Below are 11595 nucleotides of genomic sequence, written 5' to 3' on the forward strand. Positions count from 1 at the left end.
TGGGTGGGAATTTTACTATGTTAATTAAGCAAGTTGAAGTGAGGACAGCAAGGGGCTACGTCTGGGCAGGTCCAGCCAACTGGTTGAAGCTGGTTTTTATATTTCATTGCTTCAACAGGATATTCTTGACCACCAAAAGTGGAATTTGGCCCAAAGAGAGGGTTGCATTTCATTACCTTCTGATTTACATACAATTCTTTTCTTTGTGTCCTAGCAACAAGGAGAGAAACAAGTTACTTTCAGGTATTCAGTCAACCTACGTCCATCACAGGATCTCTCTTCCATCTCTCTCTAGACACCTACTGTCTTCAGGCTCACTCCACCTTTGCTCATTCCAAACCTTCTTCCTGAAGCAGCAAAACAGCATCACCTCATTCACTCTAAGACTCCTGGGAGGTTATGTATTTCCCTTTTCACCATGAACTATGAAACCGGTCTTGCGGAATCCCAGTAAGGGATTAAATGAGGTATTAAGTAAGGGTATTGAGGACGCCCTTCAGGTAGATGGGGCAGCGGAGAAAGTGCCTGGACTGCTCTGGTGGAAGGCCAGGGCACCTGTGCAGCAGGTTGATTAGGGGCTCTGGAACAGGCAAATCCTGCCTCTGCTCTTGCTTCCTGGGTAGCTACTCTCTGGGCCTCAGTTTACTCATCTGGCAGTGGCACCTGCTCCCGGACTGTGAGTGTTAGGAGAAAATATGCAAGCCAGTCATTTGCCTCGCTTGGTGCCCACGGAGTCAGGTACAGTTTTGTTCACTGCCCGCTCCCCCCCCCCAAAAAAAAACCACACACACACAGTCCCCGCCCCAAGGCGAGCATTTGTTGGGGGAAAAGTCCCCCTTAATGTTGGAAGTGATCGCGTCCACTTATTTTCAAAGTTTGGCTCCTAAGTCACATGCTCTCCGGAGGTGTCATTTGTATAGGGAGGCGCCTTCTCAGTCGCGTTCCTGCGCGAGAATAAGAGCTCAAAAATGAGGGAACGAAGTTAGACTGTCTGAAAGGGAATCAGCGGTCACGGGGCGGAGATTGGCGGGCGAGGGGCGGGTTGAGACTGGAAAGCGCCGCGCCTCCGCCGAGTCCTTATAAAGGCGCGGAGGCGCGCTCGGCCCGCGAGGGGAGGCTGCGGCGCCAGCACGAGGGCCGCCCGCCGCGCTTCCCCGCCGTCCCGCTCCAGGCCCGCTCCCTCGGTGGCGCAGGAGGAGCTGCGGAGGAGGAGCTGCAGAGGCCCCGGCGCCTTCGCGGAGTCAGGTGCGCGGCGGGGGCGGCCGGGGGCGGCCGGGGGCTCGGAAAGCGGCGGGGGCGCGGCGGGGCGCGCGCTCCTCCGACCCTTCTTCTCCGGGAAAGCCGAGTCGCTCGAGGAAGTCTGGGGACTTACGCGCCCCCAAGGTACCCGCCAGGCCTTGGTCCGGGGCGTGCGGGGATCAGGACAGTCTCTTCTTTTCCAACCCCAAACCCCGGAGCCTTTTTTGTCAGGTTTTCAGGGTGTTGTGTATTCCTCTGGCTTGGTTTAGAGACAGACGCTCACGGTACGCTTAGGGAAGGATGTAAAAATGGGCTACATTGTGATCCCAGCTTTATAAAATAAATGGTATTTATAAATGCTGGGGAGGGAGAGAACTGAACGGAAATACTGGAGAGGGGGCTATGTTTTCTTTTACTTTTTCTGTTCTTTGCAAAGTTTTTATTTTCCTAATCAAAACAAAACAAAAAAATCATTTATGAAATTGAGCTCGTCGAGCGTGACCCCCCTGGCCATCTCCGCCCACCTGCACTCTGCGGGCCCAGACCTTTCTGGGGGTCCCTGGGACCGACGACTTCCTCCGCGTGGGACTCTGAGACATGCCTGGGCCAGAGACTGCCCCCCTTGCTTTAGGCTGGTTCATCAGGCAAAAAATAACAATCCGTTGTTCTCTGGGAAGTTCCCCAGCTTTCAGATTGAAAGACAAAGGCCGCACATCCTCGAAAGCCAGACGCCACGCTGAACCGCCCCGCGGATGCCGCAGGCGCGGGGACCGGGCGCGCGGGGCTGGACTGGGGCAGGCGCCTCGCGGGCCAGCGGGAGAGAGAAGACACCGCCTCTCAAAAACCCGCGCTAGAATTTTCTCCTGCCATTTTTGGTTTTCACGACTCCTTTCACAAGACGTGTTACTTTAGTAAGTGTTGATTCCGTGGAACAATTCTGCTTAATAGTAGAGTTTATAGATGTCTTCAAAGTCACAGTGCAGTGTTTGATGACCTTTGAGGGGGAGGGCGGCGCAGGAGAATAACTTGATCTTTTTCTGCGCTTCCAAGTTTCTCTTCCCCTGCTGTTAGCTCTGTGTTTGGTGTTTGTCCGAGCCTTTGTTGAAAAACCGAAACTTTCGACTGCCACAACCTAAAGATATTGTCTTAAGAATATCAATAGGGAGCTAGGGGAGGAAATGAAAGTAACAATTTTAGAGGGGCACCTTGCTTCACACATCATTCAGCACAAAACTCCTTTATTTTATTCAACTTTTTTTTTTAACCCAACACATAATATAGCATGAGAAACTTTCTTGGCATGCATCACCACCCAGGGGTACCAGATTTTCTGTTAAACTGCTTGGACACCTGGCTCCTTTTAGCAAAAATATCTCTGTAAATCTTTTTGTTCATGACCAGTTGTAGTCTTCTAAACCCTGCTGCCAGGAAGGGAAGTATGTGTTTTCCCTGGTTTTGCAGGTGTTGGGGATGGTTGGTTCATGGTCTTGGAGCAAGCCACAACTGGGTGTGGCTACACACACACACACACAATATACCTCTAAACATATCCACTCTTCTTTTCCTTGAGAGGAGTAAGAAGCCTTCTGCAAAGTTTAACACTTCCCTTTCCAGCTGTGACTCCCTGGTAAGGGGGTACTTCTCGAGATCTAGTACAAGTTATGTCAATTCTTCTGCTGACCCTCGAGAAAGCAGAGCCCATGCTCTCTGTATTATGTTGTCATTGATAAAGTCCCTGAGAGCAAAGCTTGTTTTTATTTCTATATTTATTTGCTGCAGTTCCTTTGTTACTGTATGTCAGACTTCATCACAGGATTTTACAACTTTTTGCTGTTAGATATCACAGTTTACTCCTTTAATGATACCTAGCTAATGTGCTAAATAAATAAATAAATAAAAATCAGGTGGTTTGTGTTCTTGTAAAGAAAATGTATGTTAAGTATTTTCTGAATGTAAAGAAAATGTGTTAAGTGCACATCATGTGAAATTCTAAAGATACAGAGTGTGCAGTGAAATGTAAGTCTCCTTCACACCCCAGACCTTTGACCAGGGTTATGGATAGCTATATTCACAGTAGTTTTGGTGCTTCCACGCTTATTCCTTCTGTGGTTAAACCATGGCAAGGCAGCACTATGGCATTTTCCCTCCCCAGTATTAGATTCTAGGTTGGTGTCTTGCTGGTTCTAGCATCCCCTTCTCTCTCTTAACTGCTGTAGTTTGTGAAGTAATTTAACTAGGGAGGCAGTGTTTGTAGTGGGTAAGAGGGTGCATTAGGAATCTCTGTTTGAATCCTGCTTCGTAGTTCATCAGAGGTGCACAAGACCCTGAGAATTGGTTCACATCAATACGCACATTAATCAATGATTTTTAAACCATAATGTCACTGTATTCCTTTGCAGTGAATAATTTACCTGTCCTGGATACCAGTTATAAGAGCTTATATGGGTCAGACATTTCTTGATGATGGATTTACTCAAAAGACAGAATTATAAGCTAATAAGGTATACAAAGAATACAAAAACAAAAGTTGAGTATTGCTAAAAGACTATTTACATCCAGAATACCACCTAGGTTTTTTTTTTTAAGGAGGTACTGGGATTGAACCTAGAAGTGGGAAGGAGACATTCATCCACTGAGTTATCCCCATTCCCACAACCTAGTTTTTAATTCTGTTCTCATGTCCAAAGTCCAAGAATGAGCTGGAATGTCAGCAGTCTCTCCTAATCAGGGCTGGGGATCACTGACAGTTTCTTGCTCTTCTTTTTTAGTTAGGTTCTTTGCATGTTAACAGCTCATTATGTTATTCCACAACTTGTTATAATTATTTTCTTTTATGCTGTCTGCCTCTTGAATAATGAGAAATTTTATTATGAGTAATGAGAAACTTTATAATCTTAATTAAAGTGTCTTCAAATCACAGCATGGGATGAATTAACTAATTCTACCCATTGTGTGTTAATTCTTGCTGACTTGGGTTTCATAGTAGTTTTTATTTTTTTATTTACCACGTTTGGCCATAGATTTTGAGGGTGCATCTCACTTTTTCTGCTTATAATTGGGCATCTGTTGTCTGCCTTGGTAATTTAATATAATGTAGTAATATTTAAAAAACTTATTTTCAAAAGAAACCTAAAATTAAAGATGTATTCTCAAATCAATAAAAAAGAAATTTTGCTTAGCTGTGCCGTTTGTTGAATAGTTGAAACAAATTTATTGTTTAATATTTAGCAGCATGACTTTGCAAAGACAAAGGAAAGGAAAGACTGTATTTTAAAAGTAAATAGCAACAAATCATAGAAAGGGAAGGACAGCTTCCAGTTTTTTTAAAACCAGCATACTAGTGATACCAGCACCTGATGTAGAAGGCACAAGCAAAAATAAAAGAAAACTAGAAATCAGCCACACTTAAGACGTTGATGCAGAAATCCCAAATATGTCTGAGCAGTTGAGTTTCATTTAAGAAATTCAGAGACCACTCAGTGTCACTATAGCTATTGGTATAGTTTATCACCCCAATAGATTAAAAGAATTCTATGCAAGAAGAAAAGAATGAGCTATATTTATATGTGTAGGTATCAGAAAAATTACTAATATAATTGAAAAATGCAAAGTCCAAAAGTAAGTACAGGATGTTCCTGTTTGTGTAAAGGGTTTTTTCCTCTGGTTCTAGAACCGTGTGTGTGTCTCTAAGCATACACATATGGTTATGCTCATTACATAAAGGAAATTTCTGTAAGGAGAAAAGCAACTTTTACAGTGATTGACCCTAGGGGAGGAAAATTGACCCTAGGGGAGGAGAATTAGAAAGGCAGGAAGATACCTTTGTTTTAAATCCTTCTTTACGGTTTGAATATTTTAATAGTGTGCGAGTATGTCCTTTTTTAAAAAAATTAGTTTTAAAATGGCAGTCCCCTGCCTTAACCTCACAAAAATCTTAGTTATCAGTTCTTTTATCTTATTATACCACTTTAAACACTCCGATGAGTATTAAAGATATATATAGCGAGGTGTAGGTGGAAAGCACAGTGGGACTGTCACCTCTGGAAGGCTGTGGTGAGATTGTGGTACTTGTGGTTAATGACAGTTTGTCCATTCAGTCATTAGGAACCATTGACAAAAATAAATTATTCCAGTACTAGTACAGACAATGCTACTTAGAATGACCTCATGGAAATTTATTTTATAAAGTATATAATATCTGAATTTTAAAATTATAGAATAAAATAATCACTTAATGCATTTACTCTTTTAATCATTTACCTAATATAAATAAAAGTGAGTATATAAAGGATATGTGTGCAATATTCGTTTATAACTTTTTTGCATTTCTTTAACCAGGTTCAAATTCATAACACATCTAATTATGATACAGTTAAACTGTAGATTTTTTTTACATGTATATTCTGTGAGGGCTTCAAACCAAAGGTTTTTTTTTTTTTTTGCTGATTTTCTTTTTAAATTACAGTTCCCATATTATGTCTATTCCCAAGTCACTCTATTTAAACAAGAAAGGTACTGAGTTGTTTTTGGCTTCCCCCAAATCACTTTATTATCATATCTTTAACTTTTCAGGAATTGTTCCTTTTCCCTAGACTTACAGTCTAGGAAGGTATGTTCTTAAAGTCACACTAGAAATGAAAAATGTAATACACCAATTCTTAAGAGGCTTTGTATAAGACTTTGCCTATCAAACAGGTAATAGAAAGTATTCTATGTATTGTTATCTTCTTCAGTTAAAGTCTAAATAAATCACCGATCAGAATATTTTCATCAGAATATTAGAACCAAAGATCTCAATGTCTGAAATATGGGTGTGAACTAACTTGGTAATTTAATTGTTGCAGGCCAGTCAGATTGCCAGTCACATCATGTCCAGTTTCGACGATGCTGACACAGAAGAGACAGTAACTTGTCTCCGGATGACTATTTATCATCCTGGACAACTGCAAAGTGGAATATTTCAATCAATAAGATTTTATAACCGAGAGAAACTCTCTTCCAGTGAAGTGGTGAAATTTGGCCGAAATTCCAACATCTGTCGTTACACCTTTCAAGACAAACAGGTTTCCCGAGTTCAGTTTTCTTTGCAGCTGTTTAAACAGTTTGATAGCTCTGTTCTCTCTTTTGAAATTAAAAATATGAGTAAGAAGACCAGTCTCATTGTGGACAACAAGGAGCTGGGCTACCTAAATAAAATGGACCTGCCGTACAAGTGCATGGTCAGATTTGGTGAGTATCAGTTCCTGATAGAGAAGGAAGATGGGGAGTCACTGGAATTTTTTGAGACTCAATTTATATTTTCTCCAAGTTCACTCTCACAAGAAAACAACTGGCCGCTGCAGACGCCCGTACCTGAGAATGGCAGTTATTTACCCCGTTCCATTCAAAATACATTTCCCACAGAAATGGACGAAAATGAACTATGAACACAGAGGGCTAACTGGAAAATCATGAAGGATAAAGACACAGTAGGTGCTTATTAGAGTTTATTAGTGTAGTATATTATTGCCATCTGTTATGCTGCCAAAATTGCGTTTTGGCACTGCCATTTTGAAGTCTGTAAATTGTGTTAGTCATCGACTTTGTCTCTTGTTACGTTCCTGGATCTATGAAGAATTATTTTAAGAGCACACTTGTGAGGGCTAGTGTACACAATACACCCTTTGTGATGAAGGAATAGTGTTTTCAAAATAGGTTGCGTTATTTTCTTTTTTATGCTTGATTTTTGTCTTATGTTCTTTTTTGTTTTCATATAGAATCATGTCATTTCACAGCAGCCTTTTTCTTCTAAGGTCAAGGCTCCGGGCAAGTTACTACTGGTATTTGTAGCCTATTGGTATTCGTAGTACTAGGGTTCTGGAACATAGCATAATGCACTCTAGAGTATTCTTGTACATCATTGCGGTTTTAATATAGGAAGACTTATTTGAGAAATAATACCTTGATTTCTTTCAATGGTTTTCTTTCTGTGGAATCAGAGTATTTATTCCCAAAATGATACTTCTTTCATTATCTATATACAGCATCTAAAACCAAACATTTAAAAATTTTAAAGAACTACGTTAAGATTAGAATTATTTTTTAGTTTTCTTACCAAATTTCAAGTTTGTTTGATTTTTATGTATGCTATATAATATTAAAATTCCACAAATACAAATTTTTAACAGCACCCATACACATAAAAAATTAAAGTTTAATGCCTCAGCTATTTTCTCTGGAACCCATTGTAAAGAAAGGAAAGAATTGTTCTTAGATACCCCCCCCCTTTATAAGTTAATGCACAATGTGAATCTTTACAATAAATGCTTAAATATTATAAAGCAAATTTTTTAAAAAAAGTTGTCTTTATTTAAAAGATTTTCTTTCAGCTCATTTTAACTAAGTAGTGAGTGAATGTTAAATAAATAACTGAGAACCATTCAGTTAAACTCTAGCATTTCTATGAAGCGAGGGTCCATGTATAGCTTTCCAGGTATATGAAATTTCCTGCATTAAGATGACCATTTTTTTTTTAGCTATATTTCTGTGGCACCCTTTCTAAATATTTTTATGTATCTTCCCAACCTCCTACCAAGAGAGCAGTAAACCTGCTTAACCTTTTCTTGATTTAGGGGCATCATTCACTCTTGGGGTGCAGTATGGGCACTTTCCTGCTCCCCAGCCTCGGGACTCTTCCAGTAAATATTTGGCCCTATGCAAAAAGACTTAAAGACTGCTTCATTTCTGACATCTACATTTTAGTTTTCATGTGTACCCCCCGTGGCAGGCAGAAAAAGGGGTCCTAAGTTGTCTGTGTGCCAGTCCTCAGAACCTGGGAGTCTGTTATGTTACATGGCAAAGGGAAGTTAAGGTTGCAGATGAAATCAAGTTTGCTGATCAGTTGACCCTGAGAGAGAGCTGATCCTAGATTATCTGGGAGGGCCCAGTTAATCACGAGGATCCTTAAAAGTGGAAGAGAGAGGCAAGGCAGGAGGTCAAAGTTAAGGCTGTGGGAGTGCGAACCAACGTTACTAAGCCGACCCGGCGACAGGCGTGTGCACAGCCTGAAGCCGCAGTTCAGGGTGGCTGGAACAGGCGATCACGCGCTCAGCCTGGTACGGGCGAAGCGCCCTCAGCCTACCTGGGCCAGAGATATCAATAACGGTCGCCTCCCGCTATCTCCCGCCTAGCCTAACATCCGGTCAGCTCTCACTTCCCCTTTCCCCTCCCCCATTCCAAACCTCTCCACCTGCCCTCTGCCTAGCAACTGCTTACAACCACCTATCAGAAAGCAGTACCCGCCTGCACCTATCAAATCTCTCCATGCAGTCCCCAACCAATCCCCTTATTTGCCCCCATCCCTAGTAACTGCTTACGGCAACCAACCGCAAGTCGCCTTTAGCTTAAGCCAATCAGAGCCCTACACGCCACCCTAAGCCCTATAAAAGTGTGTACCCTTCCAGAATAAACCAGACTTGTGCCATCAGCCTGTCTCCGCGAGTTCTTCTCGGATCTCGTGTGCCCTCCACACCTCGGAGCCACCGAGAGGAGTCGCAGAGGCCTCCAGCAGCTCCTCTCCACCCGCCTGCAAAAGCGGTGTGAGAAGGACTCAACCTACTATTGCAGGCTTAGAGGATGGAGGAAGGGGACCATAGCCAAGAAATGTGGGTGGCCTGCGGAAGCTAGAAAAGGAGCATTGGGTGCCTAGAAGTTGAAAAAGGCACGGAAATGACTTTTCCCCTAGTGTCTGCAAAAAGGAACGCAGTCCCGCCACCACCTTGATTTTAGCCTTGTGAGACCTGTTTTGGACTTCTAACCTATAGAACTTTTAAGATAATAAAGTTGTGCTTTTTAATCCCTAAATCATGGTGATTTGTTTTAACAGCAATAGAAAATTAATACCTCTCCCCTTGACCTCAGTTCACTTCTTGCTACTGTCAATCAATTGCCTTTATTACAGTATCTTTTTTAGGATTAAAGCTTCTTTCTGTCTGATTTGGATTTACATACTAGATTGTCCAACTTGTTAGACTTGTTTATACCATAAGTAGTCTCATGGTAAAGGCTTCCCAGAGTAAATTATATTAACTTTAATGTGTGTGTACTGTCACATTTTGACCCTTTGGGAGACTTTCCACTTGATTTCTGTTTTTTTTGTCTTTGAGGCTCCTGGATGAGTTGCTGAGTTACAAAGTCTTAATATACGTAACCCTCAATACAATTTGTGAATCATTGTTACTGAACAATGTGTTAGGTGATTGAAGGCCAGAGAAACTTCATGTTCATATAAAATAGTTAATGGTTCTTCCTAATAAAAGATCTTAGAAAGGGTTTTGTTCAATTTAGAGAAATACTAAATATAATTTTTTCTGTCTTTTTTCTTTAAAAATTGGCAAAGGAGAAACTGGGTTTGCAAACATTAATTTATCATTGTTCTCCGAAAAAACCAAACACTTCACACAGTCCAGTTCCAATAGGTAATGAAGGAGTAATATGTAAGTATTAGGATTGTTTTGAGTATATGGTATAGAATCTCCGCCAGAGTTACCAAAGCACAAAAAGTGGGGAAGGACGGGAACATGGTGCAATTCAGCCAAAGGCAAAAGCCCGGAATGCAAATACCTCCAGCTCTGTCCTTCAAGGCACATTGGCTCCATTCTCCAGCTACCTTTGTTCCTCACTGCCCGCAATGACACATAGCCACCAGTAGCTCCCACCATCTGCTTCTACAGATTGGCCTCCCAAAGAGAAATTTACCTCCCAATTTCAGTTCCAGTAAGGGGTCTCCTTGGTTCAGTTACCCATCTCTCCACCAATCAACTCTCCCCAGGTAATGATATATATGAAATGGCTGCTCTAGTCAATGACTAAAAAAAGAAAAGAAAAAGCATTTTCTCAAAAAAAATGGCACAGTCGGATGGGGACTGGAGATTGTGCAAACAGAAATATTAGTATTTAATATCAGACACTGCTGCTAAATTGAGAAACTTTCATGGTACAACCTAGGGCTCATTTGTCCTAGAAAATTGATTTTTCTTGGGTTCTTTACGTAGAGGGATGTATTGATTAGTACCAGTCTTTTCTTGAACCTGCAACTTCATGGCATGATCATGCTTCCCAATGGAAAAATCTCATATGCTATATGATTATACAACCATTTTCTAGAAAAGTTTGTTCTTCCTATGTAACGCACTGACTGAATTTGGAAGAAGGATTACTTCTAAGCTTTGATTATAACATGAGGGAAGAAACTTGTTTAAAAACAATATGTGTGTGTAAATAAATGTATATGCCTTGTAGAAAAATTAGCCATAATCCCACTATTAAAAAATAACTACTGTTAATATTCTGTGTGTGTATATGTGTGAATGGAGGTTCATGCAGCCAACCATCCTGTGGCTTTTGCATTGGAAGACAATACAAAACCTACTGGTTCCTCTTTTGGACCAGTAGGAGTGGCAGGCATGATTGAGGTTAGGAATAAGCCGCCCCAGCCAAGTGGAAGCACACCAGGAATGAGTGGCCACATTGAAACTCTGCCTTTTGCTGGTTGGGGCAGAGAAGCTGCCTGTTTCTGGCTCAACCAGCATCTGTGGCAATGTTTATATGACATATAGGTGCTCATGTAAAGACAGGAGAAAAAGGCAAAATGGCTATTACAGTTTGCTAGACTGCCAAAATGCAATATACCACACAGGGTTTGGCTTTTACAATAGGGATTTATTGAATTGAAAGCTTACAGCTCCAAAGCTGAGAAAAATGTCCAAATCAAGGCATCATCAGTTGATGCTTTCTCCCCAAAGACTGGCTGCCAGCAATCTTGGACTTCTCTGTCATATGGCAAGGCACATGTCGATGTCTGCAGGTCTCTCATTTCTCTTTAGGGTTTTGTTGCTTCAGCTTCTGGCTTTCTTGGCATATTTATGCTGTTTATAAAGGACTCCAGTAAGAGGATTAAGATCCACTCTGGGCCATGCCCTAAATGAAGTAACCTGATCAAAGTTCCCACATCTGATAGCTTTACACCCATACAAATGGATTAACTCTAAGAACATTTTTGGGGGGGTCCATCCAGCTTCAAGCCATCACAATGGCTGAACCCAAAGTTGACCCTGGTTCTATTTACCAAAATCCCAATATGGTAGCAAAAAGCAAAAGGAAAGCTACACTCATGTTTAAGACGTTCTAACACAGTGACCCTTTCTACTAGCAAGTGTGACTCAGAAGAAGCTGATCTTTTTTTCTCACTTTCTGTATTTTCCAATCCCAAAAGACCTTTAATCTCATCAGTTATTTAATAATCTCTCCTCCATATGCTATGGTATAACCCAACATTATTTAATTACTGTTATTGACATTTGGGTGGTTTCTAGTTAT

At 41.3% G+C, this 11595-nt stretch overlaps 1 protein-coding gene across 2 annotated transcripts; it reads left to right on the top strand.

Annotated features, from left to right (window-relative positions):
* Positions 1-1112: 1112 nt before the first annotated feature.
* On the top strand, positions 1113-10562 carry TIFA (TRAF interacting protein with forkhead associated domain). Of its 2 annotated transcripts, none has more exons than XM_058294019.2 (2): positions 1113-1245; positions 6084-10562. In XM_058294019.2, the coding sequence occupies exon 2, from the start codon at positions 6108-6110 to the stop codon at positions 6663-6665; it is 558 nt and encodes a 185-aa protein (XP_058150002.1). In that variant the 5' UTR covers positions 1113-1245; positions 6084-6107; the 3' UTR covers positions 6666-10562. The 2 variants fall into 2 exon arrangements, with proteins under 2 accessions (XP_058150002.1, XP_071071167.1); XM_071215066.1 differs by lacking the exon at positions 1113-1245 and adding an exon at positions 2053-2150 and having other exon boundaries at positions 6084-9081.
* Positions 10563-11595: the final 1033 nt, after the last annotated feature.

The sequence above is a fragment of the Dasypus novemcinctus genome, chromosome 1 (genome assembly GCF_030445035.2).
Source record: "Dasypus novemcinctus isolate mDasNov1 chromosome 1, mDasNov1.1.hap2, whole genome shotgun sequence".
Classification (NCBI taxonomy): domain Eukaryota; kingdom Metazoa; phylum Chordata; class Mammalia; order Cingulata; family Dasypodidae; genus Dasypus; species Dasypus novemcinctus.

What these genes read in the sequence shown, in the direction of transcription:
- TIFA (XM_058294019.2), top strand. Translation starts at nt 6,108, where the DNA reads ATGTCCAGTTTCGACGATGCTGACACAGAAGAGACAGTAACTTGTCTC.